At 39.3% G+C, this 18,070-nt stretch overlaps 1 protein-coding gene, 1 long non-coding RNA gene and 1 pseudogene across 3 annotated transcripts; all 3 read right to left on the bottom strand.

Moving 5' to 3' along the window:
* Nucleotides 1-6,616: 6,616 nt before the first annotated feature.
* Nucleotides 6,617-7,781, bottom strand: LOC146703523 (uncharacterized). Its single transcript, XR_014922100.1, has 3 exons — nucleotides 7,434-7,781; nucleotides 7,237-7,348; nucleotides 6,617-7,156 (listed from the first exon to the last, which is right to left on the bottom strand). It is a non-coding gene; the product is annotated as an uncharacterized LOC146703523 (long non-coding RNA).
* Nucleotides 7,782-9,549: 1,768 nt separating this feature from the next.
* Nucleotides 9,550-12,017, bottom strand: LOC146703524 (peroxiredoxin-like 2A; annotated as a pseudogene). Its single transcript, XR_014922026.1, has 5 exons — nucleotides 11,647-12,017; nucleotides 11,410-11,501; nucleotides 10,478-10,618; nucleotides 10,136-10,300; nucleotides 9,550-10,011 (listed from the first exon to the last, which is right to left on the bottom strand). The product of XR_014922026.1 is annotated as a peroxiredoxin-like 2A (transcript).
* Nucleotides 12,018-12,569: 552 nt separating this feature from the next.
* Nucleotides 12,570-17,236, bottom strand: dydc2 (DPY30 domain containing 2). Its single transcript, XM_085466791.1, has 9 exons — nucleotides 16,983-17,236; nucleotides 16,590-16,752; nucleotides 15,047-15,139; nucleotides 14,622-14,792; nucleotides 14,107-14,391; nucleotides 13,801-13,953; nucleotides 13,350-13,496; nucleotides 13,017-13,172; nucleotides 12,570-12,695 (listed from the first exon to the last, which is right to left on the bottom strand). Exons 2-9 carry the CDS (start codon nucleotides 16,734-16,736, stop codon nucleotides 12,666-12,668), a joined length of 1,182 nt encoding a protein of 393 aa, XP_085322917.1. The 5' UTR covers nucleotides 16,737-16,752; nucleotides 16,983-17,236; the 3' UTR covers nucleotides 12,570-12,665.
* Between the last annotated feature and the right edge of the window lie 834 nt (nucleotides 17,237-18,070).

Consider the following 18,070-nt stretch of genomic DNA (forward strand, 5'->3'; position numbering starts at 1 on the left):
AGGGAGTGGGAAGAAGTATACACTTATTTAATCCCACCCCTGTCCCATAAATTATCAGTGAATATTTAGTCAGCTTCCTTACTGATATAATTTGTAATAAAAATAGTGAACAGATTTCTGATATACTATATACTATAATATCACATCATGAATTTTTTTGTTTGTTTGTTTTTAAATAGAGACATTCACTTAATTTAAATATTTTCCTTTTCTTTATAGATCGAGAAGATCGTATTTTTATAACTCTTTTTGAACAGTTTTATGTTTGGACATTGCTTTAATTCCATATTCAGTTTGTTCCATAGTTTCACTCCTTGAACAGAAACACAAAAGCCTTTTCTTGTAGTACGTACCTTCATTGTTTTGAAGTTACAAAAACCCCTTAAATTATAACTTCCTTCTTTCAAAAAAAACATACTCTGAATATTACCTGGCAGTTCTTTATTTTTTGCTTTGAATAGAATTTGTGCTGTTTGGAATTTCACTATATCGTCAAGTTTCAATATTTCAGACTGCAAAAATAGTGAGTTTGTATGTTCCCTATAACCTGCATTGTGGATGATTCGAATTGCTTTCTTTTGAAGAGTAAAAAGTGAATGTAATGTGGTTTTATAGTTATTGCCCCAGACCTCTGCACAATAGCTTAAGTATGGTGAAACCAGTGAACAGTAGAGAATATGAAGTGATGTTCTGTCGAATACCTGTTTTGCCTTGTTTAGTACTGCAATGCTTCGTGATACTTTGGAATGAATATATCTTACGTGAGCTCTCCAGTTAAGTTTTTCATCTATTATTACCCCCAGAAATTTATTTTCACTGACTCTTTCAATATCAACACCATTTATTTGAATCTTTGCATTTGTATTTAAACTACTATTTCCAAATAACATCAGTTTAGATTTATTCATTCATTCATTTATTTTCCCAGCCCTTTTCAGACACCGCTTCCTGTAGATGTCTTTTATGGCAGGAAGTGGTGCTCCGGCGATGCACTGGGCAGTTTTCACGACCCTCTGCAACGCCTTCCGGTCCGAGGCAGAGCAGTTCCCGTACCAGACTGTTATACAGTTGGTCAGGATGCTCTCGATGGTGCAACGATAGAAGTTCACCAGGATGTCTGAGGACAGGTGGTTCTTCCTCAGAGTCCTCAAGAAGAAGAGGCGCTGGTGAGCCTTCTTGACCAGCTTGGAGCAGTTGGTCGTCCAGGTGAGATCCTCGGAGATGTGGACTCCCAGGAACTTGAAGCTGCTCACACGCTCCACAGCCGTCCCCTTAATGTGGATGGGTGGATGTGGGTCAGCATTCCTCCTGTAGTCCACTATGAGCTCCTTGGTCTTCTCGGTGTTAAGCAGCAGGTTGTTTGTGTCGCACCACTCAGCCAGACGATCCACCTCCTCCCTTTAGGCGGCCTCATCGTTGTCACTGATGAGGCCAATCACCGTGGTGTCATCTGCAAACTTAATGATGGTGTTGGAACCATCAGCAGGTCTGCAGTCGTGGGTGAAGAGGGAGTAGAGGAAAGGGCTCATCACACAGCCTTGTGGTACACCGGTGTTCATTGTGATGGTAGATGAGCAGTGGTTATCCAGCCGGACATGTTGGGGGCGGTTGGTCAGGAAGTCCAGTAACCATTTGCAGATGAGGGAACTGATGCCCAGGTCTGTCAGTTTCCTGATGAGTTGTGAGGGGTGGATTGTATTGAATGCTGAACTGAAGTCTATAAACATTTAATTGCTTTTTAAAAATGTGAAAATACAATTTCTTATTGCCAAAACTGCAAACATTTCCATGAAATTTTAAAAGCTATGAACTAGAAATAACTTTTAATAGCTTGACATGTTATGAACAGCCTGTTTTCCTACTCCATATACAGTCAAAGGAGCTTGCAAAGAAAAGCGTCTGGACTTCTTTAAGTTACTTGAAGACGTTTCACCTCCCATCCGAGAAGCTTCTTCAGTTCTAAGGTCAAATGGTGGAGAGTCCCAGATATAAACCTAGTGGGAGTATCCCCCCACAGAGGGACAAAAGGACCCCCTGATGATCCTCTGAGCCAAGGTGTGAAACTGGGTGTGGGTCCCAATCAGCCAGAGTTTCGGGTGAGTTCATTGTGAAACCTGGCCCCACCTTATCATGAGAATACCTGAGATCAGTAGCGTGTATTTTGTATGTTCAGTGGAGACATGTCATGTCAGTTGTTGTTCTACTAGTAGAAACAACAGTGACAGTTTTTTCCTGGGCCCAGTAAATTGATGCCATTCTTGCTTGACCCATGCTGTCAAAAGGTTTGGTCTTCTCTGAACCCAGGAATTCAATATTTAGCCATTCTCTCTTATTTAGGGCATAAATACTTCTTACAGTTAGCTGTGGGGGTGCACAGGGAGAAAGCTTGAGCTCTGAAATGGCAGAATCCTTTGTTCTGTGCTCAGGTTTCTCTTGCGCCATTTCACTGCAAGAGTTCAAACCAATGGAACTGGGTCCATGACTCTCATAGATCAGTTCATCATCATCGTTGCTTCTGACATTTTTTTCTGTCTGAGCCGATGGCTGCACAGATGTATATCGTTCACGAGCTTTTTCAGCTATATATGATGCAATATGTGGAAAAATATTTTCCACAGCATATGTGGGAACCACACCAAGGATAGTGTCTATGTTTGCAGAGCAAATGGGTTTAACTAAAGCCGGTGGTTGTGCAGTGGCTGAAAGGCACTTGCTCCACTCACTGTTGGAATTTCTAGTTGGACTGCTGTGAGTTCTGATTGCAATTAAAAGTATTTTTTGTCGTCCGCTGAAAAAAACTGAAACCTTCATGTTTATGAAGTAGTTACATAAGAGAGTTTGTGTTGCCAGTATTTAGGTTTGTTTTTATTTTTTTCTTATACCAGCGATGGTCTCAAAGCTTCTGGTTCTATTGTGCCATAATGGTCACTTTGAAAGTGTGCTGTCCTTTGGATGTTTGCCTTCTCTTCACCCTTCTTTTTTTTTCTCATCCATGTGCTGTACTCATCATCTCTTCTGCTCTCTCCTCCTGTGAGGAATACAGTCAGTATGTGTCAGAAAAGCCAAATCTCTAATATCTGATGTGATTATTAGGTTATTATCTCATAGATTTTCTCTGCCTATTTTATACAGTGACCCAATCAAGAAATATCAGCTATCAGAAAAGCAACATTTGAATGGACTATTTCATGCCATAGTCCTATTTGACATTGTTTTTTTTAACTGGGATGTTTTCGTCTACATTTGATTTATTACATACAATTCATTCTCTGTAGTGTCATTAAATATATATTAATACAGCTTGAGCAATTGATCAATGTTTCAGTCATTATGCAAATGTCCTGTTTATAAGGTTGAGGAAAGCTACATTGAGAGCATCTCCCAACCTTTGTCCAGTTTAACAAGATCAACTTTTTGGGATTGCCCTACGGGATGATTGTGGTGACGGACTACTAGTCTATTGTGCGCTGCACACGTGGGTTTGAATCCCATCCTTGTTGCTGTACTTGGGTCTTCAATCATTTGGGATGTGGTGAATTACATCCTGGGTCACTTCTGTTATACTTCAAAGATCAAACACAGGAAGATATCTGTCTCTGCTGAAGAAAAACAAACAAACATGACCTCATGCACAAATGAAATCACTGCAAATTAAATGAATGAAAGGCTTGGATGTGTTTACTAGTCTCATAATATTTATAATTATACCTTAACATTTTTTTGTATAAATAAAAATTTTTTCATGTCGGCATATACTTGAAATATTATATTAAATATTTGTATTCCTTTTCTAAATAATACTGAAGTCATTGTTTCTCTTCCATAGAAGTGAGGTGTAGATGATGCTTCAGAATAGAAGCTGTCAAAGCGGTGACTGTGGTGTGAGTGCAACTGTGGTGTTTGTGCGGGTCACATGACTGAATCTTACTGGCAAACTTCTGTGAGAAAATGAACATAAAAAATGAGTTAACACAAAAGTTAGCCCAACATCATCACTTTAACAGACTAATGAAGAAGCTTCTTGAATGTCACAGATTTCAGTGGAATAAAAACTGGTCTGCTGATCTGGTAAAGCTGGGCTAAAATTTGGGTCATGGTTATGGTTGATATTCCTAATGTCACACAGTTAGTACTGCCACTGTAACTTAGTGTTCACAAACCTAAGGTCAATGCCTCAAAGAAGCTTGGTAGAAAAAGGGGAAAAGGATAAGAAAGAAAACGCTTCATAAATTACTGGATTATTTCATCTCTGAAAAGCAAAACAATCAGAAGGAAAAAAGTTTTAAACTGTTTACCACTCAAGGCCACATTAGGGACATAACATATGACCAGAGTGAGGAAACACACTATCGCCCTGTAAGGATCACAAGTTATTAATATATAATTGGTTGTTTTGTGCCTTTTTTCTCCTACTTTAACCACATTTTGGAAGCTTTTTCATAGCATTTAATGTCATCACAGGGAAACTAGTAATGATTGTGTGGACATGTCTGTGAAGGTTCTCAGTCATCCAGGTCATCGTAGTCAAAGGAGAACTGAAGAAGCTTCTTGAATGAGAGGTGAAACGTCTTCAAGCAACTTAAAGAAGTCCAGACGCTTTTCTTTGTAAGCTCCTTTGATTGTGTGGACATGTTTTTGAGAAATCCTTAATCAATTGTCCTCAACCACTGTGAATCTCTGGTGAACAACTTTTCTTTTTCTCTTGCTTTATCAAAATGTCAAATGTAAGATAAAAATTCTACTTTTAGCAAAACTCAGACCTGCTGTGTCATTTTTTTTTTAAATGTTTTGTCTTTGCATTCTTACAGCTGTGTTTTTATGTATCATCTTATACTGCAATGATCGTACCGTATGTATATCTGTATGTTTATTCCTGAACTCCTGCCAGACGACTGGTTCAAACTTCATGAAACTTACCCCATAAACTGGTTTCAAATTGTTAGTTAATATGTTTTCCTTCAAACTCTCAACTGTAACGGTCCAAAGTTACCAACGGTTTGGCAGAAACAGTCTGTAGGGGAAGGTTTTGTTTGATGTGTGGAATAATGTAAAGTAAGTGAAAATTGTAGAAAACTTTTACAAAACAGACAAATGATCGTTTTATATAATAAAAATCAAAAGACAAGCATATTCTCTGATGACAAGAGAGATAAAAGTCAAGTGTAAAACCAAAATCCATTACTAAACATCTGACTAGACCTAGTGATACACCCATGACTAGCCCTCCATGCAAAAACACAAATAGGCTGCTTCAGTACAATTTGGTTGTGTTGGGAGGCGAACAGTCCTGGGCCCTGTTTCAGGAAGCCGGTTTGGAAAACTCAGAGTGAAAAACGACACTCACGGTTGAGTAACCCCGAACTGTCCAACTCGGAATATTCGGTTTCAGAAAGGCTGATAACAATTAGTTCAGTCAACGCGGAGTTGCTTTAACCCCAAGTGAAGCGCGCGGACGAGGATACATAAAGCCCTGATAAGCGGAGCACAGATTAAGCGAGTCACCATGGAGACGGAGGGAAAGAAGGCGCGGTCAATGTATTTTACAGCGCTTGAGGCCGAAATTCTGATGGCAGCATATGCCGATAACATGCAAATTCCGCGGAAAAAAGTAACACAGCCACAGCTGCAAAAGAAAGAGAGCATGCATGGCAAAACATAGCCGACAGAGTCAATGCGTGAGTGTTAATTTAAACATTGATCTAGGGATTTCCACCCATTTAACACGTTATTTTATCATATGTTATTTTATTTGTTATTTTATACATTTTATTTTGTGATGTGAGTTGAGCGCAGGTGCAACCCAACAGGCCCCAAACGTTCCTGGCAGCAAGTAAAAATGAAATATAAAAATATAGTCCAAACAGGTAAGGTGTAATTGTATTATGAGCCATAGTGCTTGGTCTGTTTGTCCCATGTAAATCAATTGCAGTTAGAGGCTACATTAATTTTCTTTCTGTAAGCACTTATTGAAATTATCTGAGCACATTACAAGTACATATTTGCTTACTCTGTATGCTCAAATGTGGCCCGTTATAGCCAACAGAAAAAAGCGGAGGCCCGAAAAACAGGTGGGGGTCCTCCACCACCACCACTCACAGAGGCTGAGCAGTTGGCCCTCAGCCAAAACAGTGGGCGCCCTGTGGCCGAAGGCATCTCTGCGGGGACATCCTCTGAGTCAATAACCCCGCAAGACACAAGTGCCTACATAAGGGGTAAATTCAAAATAATACATGATGTGCATACATCCTTTCTTCACAGTCACCTTTGCAGTGCTACTCATTCATTTGATAAACTCTTTACCATAATGAATTATTTTGTAGTGAAGTTATTTTCCTACTGATTTTGCCTTCCCTCAGTCTTGGTTGTCTTTGAGAGCATAATGACAATGAAGTGTAAGGTGATTGGTATGTTTGTTAATTGCCATTTGGTCCCTTGTAAGTTATAAGTGACCTGTATAAACCTCATATTCTATCAGTTGATGGTGGTGGTGTACTGCATCTGGTGCAGCCTCCTGTTGAGGCAGACCAACATGCAGTTGTGAGTAATACTCCACAGATTATATGAGTTTACAGTAGAACAGCAATGTTGTCTATTTCTTTACTACAGGAAAATAATGAAGAAACATTGACAGCTGTTACAGAGGAGGAAGCAACAGAGACACTTTATGAGGTTTACATCTTTTAATACTTTGTGTACAGGAAACACAGGCGACCAATAAAGCCAGTTGAACAAAAAATCTGTTTATTCTTCTTTCAACATGTTGAGGTGATGGGTCAAAGGAAATGATTGTGACATATGGTGTCTCTGACTGCGCTTCCATCTTGTATGTCCGTGCGAGGGTCAGGATGTTCATGGTTTGGATCACTGCTGATGTTTGGTTCAGAAGGACAGTGTTCTCCTCTAATTGTGGCAATGTTGTGAAGAATCACACATGGCACAATAATGTCACATGCCCTTTCTGGGGTGACCCTGAGTCTTTGCAGGCACTGGAACCGGGCCTTAAGCATTCCGATAGTCATTTCAATTCTGGCTCTTGTCCTGCAATTAGCCAGATTATATCGCTGCTGTGGGCCCGGTTCAGGGTCAGGGTAAGGGGTAAGCAAATAGGGTAAACATGGATACCCCCTATCACCAAGCAAGTAGCCAGTGAACTCTCCTAAGACAGAAGGGTACACTTCAGTTCAAATGTCCCTGAAGCAATTGGTCTTTATATATTTTAAAGTATTCTCAACTCACCATGTCCAAATTTTGTGCTCAGTGTACATTCACGGAATATTTGTGAGTCATGGACAGAGCCTGGCCACTTGGCTTCCACATTTGTGATAATGTTGGCAGCATCACATATGATCTTCACAGTGCAGAGAACACGAATTAGCATCCATTACTATGATGAAATAATTTGTTAGTTTGAAATGCTACAGGGAACTATGTACCTGTACATTAATGCTGTGGAAAGACTTCCTGTTCACATAGTCTCCTTCATTTACTGAAGGAGCAATAATTGGAATGTGAGTGCCATCTGTACAGCCAATCACGCCTGGGAACCCTGAAAATAAATGTGCAATTTAAGTAGTAGTCCAAGTATCACCACATCATAAATTAAGTTTTGGTCATCCTGCTACCTGCAATTTTGTGGCATCCCTCTTTGATAAATCTTGTGGGTCTGTGACCGGGGAACACCACAAACGAGTACAGGAGACGTTTCAGTGCAACTGTAACATTCCTGACTGCCCGACAGACGGTAGCCTTGGAAACGTGCTCAGCTTCACCAATATTATACAGAAAGCTCCCGTTTGCAAAAAAACGAAGTGCAATACAAGTAATATGTACAGAACTGAGAGGATGTCCGCGATGTGTCACATGCGTAATATATGGCCTGAGGATGTTATCCAAATAAATTATAGATTGTGCTGAGAAACGGTAACGTTCGCACAGAAAATCATCAGGAAATGATAAAATGTCCAAACGCGCTCTGATCACTCTCTCCCGGCGGAGAGCTCTGCGGAGAATTTGGGCTTCACGATCTACTGGCTCTTCAAGGAAGTGGCACGCCATGTCTGACACTTCCTACTGTCAGGTTTCCGACAAAGGGGCGGAGACAGTCAGGGTTAGTTGTAGTAAACCTGCTAGGGGGCAGGTTAGCTTCACGGAGTGTGTCGTCATAGTGACTCACTCAGGCTGCAGCTGAACTCGCTTTGTGAAACCGAAAACCCAGAGTTTTCGTTAACTCAGGGTATACTTACTCAGTTTTTCCACTAAACCGGCTTCCTGAAACAGGGCCCCGACCTTGAAATATCCAATATTAAAGGTTTTCAACACAACTCCCACAAACAATACTGAATAGATCTAAAAATGTGAATTATATCTCTAAACTGAAATGTAGTCATGTAATTTTCCTCTCTGCACAGGGCTAAACCAAGTTTCCTCGCTACCAGAGCCACAGCTCCACTCCTCAAAGCATATACAATGCATTTTATTTAGATTTTGGGTAATGTTTGGTTTTTAAATAGACAGTAGACCCCTAACTTACTTGATCTTTTTTTCCAAACATTTCTCCCCTTAAGTTCTTCAGACAAGAACAGGGGGGTGAACATCTGTGTGAATATTAGGGTAACCAGTTCCTCCAGTGAGAGGGTTCTGACTTTATCAAGAATAAGCTAAAGTTGCTACAGGTAAAGAGACACATTAAACACATCCCCTTTCAGGATTTAAGAAAGCTGAATGGGAACAGAGTCAGTCATCTCAAGATGGGTAAAAGACTTCTTTTGAGAAACAAAATACTAAAAGGCAAGCCTAATCCAACAATACAGCACATCAAAATACTAATTAAATACCAAATCCAGAATCCCTGCATAATTAAAACAGACCTAAGCAAAACTCCAGTTTCCAAAGAGCAAATTTAACATTTCATGTCTGAAGACAATATTTTTGCATTTTATTCTGGCAATGTAGCTCTCCATGGTGTTTTTCAAAAGGTACAGATGCCTACACCCAAAACTAAATTTGTAAGACTAGAACACTGTGTGGCAAGGCTTTATCTAACCAATGCTTTTCAATGTTTGAGTTTCATAAGTTTGATTTTTAACGCCCCCCCCCCCAAATCTCCTGAGCTTATCCAGCAGATCAGGTTGTGTAACCTGCTTTGTAATTGGTTTCTAAAACCAACACAAGTAGATTACAAAACATGTTTTAAAAGGCCCACAGCCGTCAAGTCAAGCTCATGTCCCTCTAGGCAGATGAATATCTGCAGTAAAATAGAATGCTCATATTTTATAATCTTAATGAAAATGTTAAAGGAAAAAAATAAATAAATAGAGCAACATCCAGGAGAAAATGAAGTCTTTCTAAACACAAGACTCAAAGATGCTTTCTGAACTGTGCTTAGTACAAAGTGACTTTGATAGTTCTCATAACTTAAGAGCACTCACCAGACTTAACCTAGATGATGATCTTTGCTCTGAAAACTGTTCCACCCTCCACCCACCCTGGTATCAGTCCAGCTACTCAATAACTTCAATGCATAGAGAAAAAACAAAAAGAATACAAATCTGCCGAGCACCGAAATGTATTTTATTGTTCAAAAGACTAGCCTCATTACTTCCAGGACAGCATAGTGGTATCAGAGTTTTAAGAAAATGAGCATTAAGCATCAGGTCTGCTTCTTCTATAGAGTTTAAAGACAGGCCATCATTAACACACTCAGACTCTTAAAAACAGTCATACTGCAAAATGCATCCTTATCTTAAAGAGACAGGCAAACTATCAAATGTACAAATTTCCTAATTTGAAAGAAATTTTGTCTATACCATATATTTAGACAATGCTGTAGATTATGTTATCTGAAAGGTGTTTGTTAATTTTATGAGATGTTCAAAAACACACGAGTAATACAAAGAATTATTTCTTCTCCAAAGACTGTAGTTCCTGTGGCATTTTTCTGACAGCTTGGAGGACATCTTCAATGTTGACTTTATCTCCAAACTCAATCTCTCTGTGTTCCAAAAGTATTCCCTGCAGGACAAACAGACAAGAGATACTAAACATTTTCTAGTATGATGGCTTCACTCTTAAGAAATTTGTATTGCAATATATTAGAACCATTCCAATGACATTGGATTAATGTGAAATTTTTTACCTGCTGTCTTTGACCGATGACAAAGACCCCACCAAGGACAAAACCCTCTCCGAGAACATTTCCCACGAACCCATTCCTGAAAGCCCTTACGCCATTCATCCACACTCCAACACGCAGGAATGCCAGGAGACCCAGCTTCCGCTCACGAGGCCCATAAAAACGTCTCTGCAAGCATATGGAATGCTTGGTTAATTCATGCAGAGCTAAAGGGATTTTTCACACACCCTAAATGGGTCCAAGTGCATTTGGAAGCAGTTCTGCTTAAAAACAGGCCAAATGTAGTTTGCAGATAACGTTTGACCATGGTAGAACAGTTCATTAGAGGAAAATAATAAAGTTTACCTTTTCATCCAAGAAGACTTCCCCCTGAAAGTATGGCCTGAAGTTCTTGACCTCTGTGCCGACATCTTCCTTTACAACAGCATACAGAGGAATCCCGAGTTCATCCAGCTGAGGTTTCAGAGAGGACAGCTCTGCAGCTTCCTGCAGCCAAAGAACATTAAGAATCTTAACAGCTAGCAACTGCGGTTACAAACGGAAAGGTACAATTGAGGGGTCATGTTGTATTCATTATATGCACACTGCCCATATTTTGTGTGGTAAGCAGGGATTGTGGAACAGTACTTGATTGTATTATTACAGGAGGATGACTTTCTGTTAATTCAACAATCTAAATACTTATTTGACCACACTTAATTTTCATGCCAATTTCATGTAATAGAGCCAAGTCAGGTGGATGCACTGCAATTATGTGCCCTCTCTGACCGGGGGAAAATAAAATATACTGAGACACTTCTGGGGGCGAGGTGAGCTACTGATTTACATATACATCCTCGTGCCTTTCATAGCTTAGATTTAGAGGATTATAACCACACCAGGTTAAAATACTCCAGAACTACCTCAAATTTATGCTATGCAAACCCACACTCAAAGGTTCAAGTTACAAGAGGCAGACATAGTTGTAGAGTATGTAGGTACTTTATATGAAGAAAGACTGAACTTCACAGCATTTGAGAGCCACTTTGCACCTCCAGTGCAAACATTTTCATAATTTGTATCATTTTAAATCACCATACCTAAACTGACACGAAATGTTTGATGTTATATAAGTTATCCATTCCCTTTTTCATTCCCCTATGTTGCCTTTTGGCTACAATTGACAAGAAATGGAAAATATGTGTATGGCAAACTTTCTCTTTTGTGTAGCAGGCAAAACCAAAGGGCTTAAAGTAAGAAGCCAATAGTTTGATAGCCAACTGTCACTGGAACAATACCTCTCTGCACAAAAATCATCCAGGACGCCGGACTGCCATGATAACTGCTCCAGACTTTTCCCACAGAGACTTGGCTTTGAACGTCTTTATTTCTAAGGAAAGAGATTAGGTGAAAGGGTAAAAGTTTAGCAACAGGCTAAATGCGTAACAAATCCCAGCTGGGAGGGAAAAACGATTTTAAAACAAACTATTTTTATAATTGCATGGTTTATTTCGGTAAACACAGATATGACTCGCCTCCCTTCGTGGTCTTGAGTTCAGCCTCCTCTAAATATTTGAGAGTTGCTTCAAGCGGCGGTGTGAGAAATCTGTCAGTGATGAAATTCATTACACCGGTAACGAGGCCACCGACAGTGGCCACAACATTGGTTACGAGTTCCATTACAGCCTCTTTTTGCAGCCAGTTCTTGATTAAAGCATCTCAGCTCCGCTGTTGTTGCGCACTCTCGACCGCACCGCGTTCAAACGCGCATTTAAATTCCAACTCCAGCTGATCTGCCAGCGTTTCCCAAACCCAGCCTCTCTTGGGTGCAGATACTGATCAGATTGAATACAGCTGTATTTCATCAGCGACGAGAAGGTGAACGCAGATGCGGAAACATTCAATACAAACCAGTCATATGCACCAAACTTTGCCCCTCCTCCAGGCTAAAGGTCACTCAATAGCCTGGAAACTGCAGCGTCATCCAGTCGAAATGCCAGCCATGACGAGAATTACTTTGCACGCTTACACAATCAAGCATTTCTATAACAGGATCAATAAAAGCTCATGCAAACTTATATTATCATTACTACTAAAAAAGCTAGTTACAGTTTCAGCTATTGTCTGCTCTAATGTGGGTTGAAGAAGCAGACCATCACATTAAAGGTTTTCTTTATTCGCTTGTATGTCACTCAAAGTTTGAGTCAAGGCTGATTTTAAATTCATCTGCTAAACGGGGGCACAGTTTATGTGGAATCACCTTTAATCTCAGTTTAACATGTGGATGTGCCATTGGGATTTCTGACACTGCAACGTGACTGGAAGCCAACTGTGCTACTTACACAAGTGTGATGTGGAAACAAGCACGTGGACTGGGTTGTTTTCATAACTTTTAAAAATGAGGGGATCTTTAACGCTATGCAAAAACAAAAAGGACAAATGAATAAACAATAATAAATTATGTTGGCTCACTATTTATTGTGTATTTTCTTATTCACACATTAGTAACCATTTATGATTTCAGCTTCGGTAAAAGCTCGGACATGTGATGTGATCAAGCTTGGTCTTCTTCCTCTTCTTGGTCCTGAAAAGCAAGCAAAGCTGAGTTACAAATTAATCAGTTTTAAGTAAAAAAAAAAAAAAAAATAGATATCACACTTGTCAGAATATAGATGTAGACACTGATTCTCAAACACAGAGACACTGGAAATGGTCCCTAAATGACCAGAGAGTGGGAATGATATTCCAATGATTTAGAAAAAAATTATATGATCATGCTATATTTTATTTCACTAAAATTGAAACTGGATATTTTGTAATTGCTAAAAACCAAACATATTTGCTGGGTGCTCTCAAGAAAAAGTTTGAGAACCAATAGATGAGTAACGCATTCACTCAGGTCAACCTTCTCCTGGGAGTCTTCCTCGTTAGACGGAGACTTTTCAGGTTCCTCTTGTGAACTCTCAGGTTCCCCGCGCTGCATCATTTCTTCTGCTGTTACCTCAACCTCAGCTGGAGGTGAGGAATCAGTGCTTTTGCTCTTCGGTTCTTCATCACCTGCCTGAGGGCAGAAAAGTTCTGGTTAAGCCTTGTTTTATTATTTCCAGCTTTTGAACAGACCTTTGACTCTGAAACCCAAAAGTGCTGCTTCCCCTGGGCAAATTTTCTACTTCAATGTTTAAAAAATGAGCAAAGTATTAAAGGGAAACATTGTGGATTCAAAAGAAGGTCATGCCACCTTTTCTTGGTCCAGGAGAATTCCTGATTCCTGTGCCTCCTGTTCAGATTCAGATGTCTTCACAGGTTCAATGTTCTCACTCTGTGGAGCTGAAGCTGGCTCCACTTGGATGGCATCTTCAGGTTTGCCAGTTTCTTCTTCATGGGCCTTATGGTAAAGGAAAAGTAAAGCAGATTAGATTATGGAGAACATAATAATTCTGTGTTTCTACCTGTGCTCAGTCTGACTGTGTTGTCTCAGAAAACTCTTGCTCTTCTCATCTTTATTTGTGTTCCTTGTCTCCTCTGTCCTCCCCTGGCCTGAACTTTAACTCATCTTCAAATCTACCTCACCACTCTGCTGATCTTTCCTTCATCTTTTCTTGTACTTGAGCCTGCACCTCTTGCCTCTTCGATCTGAATAAGTGCCAAACTGAATCCTCAACGCGCAGTCTGCATTTCACCCGCTTCACCTTTTCTGTGTTGTAAGAGTCAAGGTCAGGAGGACTTTGCTTGCTGTATTGATCTTCTGTTTCATTTGATTTTGAATCACTGCCATCTTGTGTGAGAGTTGACTGTAGTGGGCCAGTCTTCTCAGCTTCAGCAGTTTCAGACTGATCAACCTCCTGCAAAGCAGATAAGAGCCACAATTACTAACTAAACTATTTTAGCACCACAAACAAAATCAAGTTGTGCCATTTCTTTCTTGACAGTGTTTGACCCCTGTTTAATGATATTTCTTACATTATCCAGGCAAATACGATAAAATTTCTCCTGACCTTATCCTCATCTTGGTCACCTTCCTTCTGTTCCTTTTGGCTGGTAATTCCTTCCTTCTCCTCCTCTTCAGTTTTTTCCTCAACACTATTCGTACTTGGCTCTATTTCTGTTTTTTCTTCTATTTGCTCCATCCTTGTCTCCACTTCAGTTTTTTCATCAGGCTTCTCTTCAAACTCCTCTTTGACCTCTGTGCCCTGCCCCTCAGATAGGTAAGAATGACCGGCCTCTGCAGGTTTTCCTTCAGGTGGCTCTGGACTGGTTGCTGCTTTATCTGTGATGTCCACCTGGCAGATCTCAAACCATTTATAGTCAGTGATTTGTAGTTTCTTTCAAAAACCATACGATGCAAGTCATGCAGTTTAGAGTGAGCTTGGTAGACTGACCCATCACCAAAGAAAAAAAACCCCAGAAGCACTAAAGGCTCAAAACCAAAAACCACAGAAATGAAAGGGACAATCAGAAAATATCACAGAGATTGCCACCACCTCCAGAGGCACTCATAAATTCTTATCACCTCCTTTTCAGTGACATTTTCCTGCACTTCAGTTTGGCGATCTTCTGCGCCTTTCTGGTTTTCCAGATTAGGTGTGTTTAATTTCTCATCTTGTATGGGTTTGCTGTCCTCCACTTCTCCTGTTGTGGCTGCGGTGGGTGCTTCAGAATCTGTGGGCTTGTTCTCAGAGAGCTGTCGATGTGTTTATGTTATATGTTTTTAAACGATTTGCTTAAAAGTATTTTGGAGTAATTGGAAGCAAGTGGAGAGGATTGAAATGAAAATAAGCAACTGGTCATTTTAAAGGATAACAGGAGAAATAAGAAAACATCTCAATACATACTAATTTTTTAAAATTTGATGTAAGAAACACAAACAAATGTTTGGTTAGATTAAAAGTTTTGTGTTTTACAAGTAGTTTGCGACTCCTCCCAGGTCTCACTGACCTTTCGCTCCTCCTCCCTTAGCTTCGCCTGGTGTAACTCCTCCTCTCTGGCTTTTGCCTGCTCTTTCTCCAGGAGTGCCAGTTTGGCCTTTTTCTACAAATGAAATTGTGGTTACAACAAAGATCCTTCTAACTATGCTTACATAGCTTACAAAAGCTTACACCTAGACCTTTTAATCCTTGTAATCCTAAAGTGGCTGTAGATCTCTGTAGGCATGCAGGGATCTGTTGATACTTTCTGAGTCAAGGTAAAAAGGTGACTGGGTTTTTGTTACCTTGGCTTTTAATTTTTCAGCCTGATAAGCTTAGACTGTCTAAGCCTCTTTTATCCTTTATATCAGCCCTTAAAACCTATGTAAGGACAGAGGCTTTAAGGCACTAGTAGTGTGAGCAGAAATAGTTTCACTGCTCACACTTTAACAGCCAGTGGAAGCTTCCAAGAGCTAATCATCTGTTTCACTGTCAGCTGTTGTTTACTACAGCACTTTTGTAGTTATTATGGTGCTAATTTAACTATTTGGATTCTGTTTAATACTGTATACTGTCACATAAGGCTGATGAATGCTAATAGTGCGACACTGTAAAATACTCCAAGTGTTTACTCCACTGAAAATAATTTAGATTTGAGCACTTGTAGCTTCTTAAACAAATGACACGAATGCTTATTTATGTTAGTTACATAACACAAAGACATATTTGGCTTTAAATTGTGACACCTGGAGTGGGAATAAAATTGACTCAAAATACTTTGAGGGCTTCAAAGTTGGACAGTTTTCAGATTATAAAGGTCAAATTTAAGTTACAAAGTACAAAAAAAGAGAAAAGAACCCCCACCCCAGTTTTAAATTTCTAGTTTTAAAAATTGTGGAGATGTCACCAAGCCAAACATCCATATCAAAACAGACAGCAGAACTGCATTAACTCAGTACTTTTATTTCAAAATAGTATTGCTTCTGATGATCACACCAAGCATTATATTTTGTAAGTTAATGGTGTTGCACCTGTTATTATGCAGCACATGGCTAGTCTCCTAAACACGATATGGACAGAACCACAGCAGCTCAGCCACAGAGCAAGAGTCACCAACACAATGGGTTAGTAACTGCAGAGGTCTACGCTAGACCTTTGGCGTTAACAACACTAAAACTACAATTTAATTCCCAAACTTACAAGGTTGTCATTTACGTTCGCTGCACTGTGACAAAGGCTGCGCCTCATATTAGACAATAAGTTGTGCATGCTACCCCCTACTGACAGGACAACAAAACAGCGACTATTATCAGGGAATTTTTTTTCTTCCACGATGCCGATTCTCAATTTTTTTAATTGTTTCTTAGTGGCATTGACAATAATCTTGAGTCTCCAACACTTATAAAAAATAACCAGAAATATATGCAAAAATTAGATCTGTCTGGCTCCCCCCCCCTATTAATGCCCCGATTTACTAATCTTTTGATTCAGGTATTTTTTCTGACTGTGTTGTCATAAAATAGCATGACTTGTAAACTGTAACAGGTGCAGTAATGAATAAAAGAAGAGCTCGCCTCTGTTTGGTATTCACGGTTTGAGCTGTACTTGTAAAGCCAGTGAGCCAGATACAGGATCGGGTTCACAGGTCGCTGCTCGGCCACTTCAGCCAGCCCGTCCGCCAGGCACTGACCCAGGTTTCTTTTTAAATACTCCGAGTCCATCCGTATGTTTTCCTGTCTGAATAGCGAAAAACATCATTATATTAACAACTAAAGTGAAAAACGCATGTATCACTTTTAATAAACAGCAAGTAGCGTCGGAACAGGAAGTTTCCCAGCAAATAAAACATTTCGGTCGTTTTTGTTTTTGTTTTTTTCTGTTAGCGGTTAGACTAAGCGTTTTTCTCTTCTGTTTTATAAATGTTAGTTTCACACAGTAACTAAAAAACGACAGGAAGACAAACAAACCTGCTTCTTCCTGAAAGTCCGTGTGTAGTGGTTAGGGCTCCATGGTAACGGTGTCACATTATTAATCTCCCCCTCAGTGTTTTGAATTAGCCAACTTCTGACTGCTACTGCTCTATACACCACAAGTGTATTCTCCCAGTACCTATAACTGCAGCTTATGCAGTGGAGAACGGTGTGTTATGATTTATGAGTTAATCATCATTTGAACATTTAACACATTTTAACAGCCGCTAAATGACTGTGATTTTTTACTTAATAATAAATAGTTTACACAACAAACCACGTCACGAAACGTGTATCTGGAATTGTAGGAAATCTGTAAATGTACCTGTCTCTAAGGTACCACGAGCCAACTTCTGTAGTTTAAATGTGTTATAGGCTATAAATAAAAATATGTATGTGACAGTCAACACAAAATGCTTTAGACATTTTTCATAGTGCTTGTTTGAGGTGTTTTTTTTTCTTTTCTTTTTAATTTTCTAAAAATAATTTATTTAATACAGTGGGCTGACCTCAGAAACTGAGTATCGATCTTACACGAGTATGGATCTGATAACAATACCAGAACTGGCATCAATATAATCGATATCAATACTCTGTTTCTTTCATCGTTTCTTTTATTTGCTGTAAAAGAATTAAGTAAATATCTGCAGCTACAGTTTTACTTCATAAAGAAAATGTATAATACATAAGGATAGGTACAAAAATAGAGAAACATAGAGTTGTGTGAAAAAGTATTTGCCTGCCTTCTTTTCTTTTCTTGTACATTTGCCACATTTACATGTTTCAGATCCTTAAATGATTAAACTAAAATATATTGAAGAGTTATGACTTTCCTGTCACTGTTCACTGTAATCCTGTAATTTGCAATTAGAAAACACTTTGGTGACTAAACTCAATTATTCATAAATAACAATTCAAAAGAAAAAAAATTAAATATCAAGATGAAGCCATATACATCAAGAAACATGAAATGTCCTGAAAACATTATATATAACTGTGACATTAACGAGCATTTAATAAGTACATTATATTTCTGATAATGTGCAGCAAACTAAAACTTAGCTACTTAGATGTATATCTGCACA

This window comes from Copadichromis virginalis, linkage group LG8 (genome assembly GCF_057382275.1).
Source record: "Copadichromis virginalis isolate Kocher_CV1m ecotype Utaka linkage group LG8, C_Virginalis_male_GT1.1, whole genome shotgun sequence".
In the NCBI taxonomy this organism is placed as follows: domain Eukaryota; kingdom Metazoa; phylum Chordata; class Actinopteri; order Cichliformes; family Cichlidae; genus Copadichromis; species Copadichromis virginalis.

What these genes read in the sequence shown, in the direction of transcription:
- dydc2 (XM_085466791.1), bottom strand. Translation starts at nt 16,736, where the DNA reads ATGGACTCGGAGTATTTAAAAAGAAACCTGGGTCAGTGCCTGGCGGAC. An exon ending in TAAGGGAGGAGGAGCGAAAG is followed by an intron (nt 14,793 to 15,046) that starts GTCAGTGAGACC and finishes ACACATCGACAG; the next exon opens with CTCTCTGAGAACAAGCCCAC. An exon ending in ACTCTTACAACACAGAAAAG is followed by an intron (nt 13,497 to 13,800) that starts GTGAAGCGGGTG and finishes CTTTACCATAAG; the next exon opens with GCCCATGAAGAAGAAACTGG.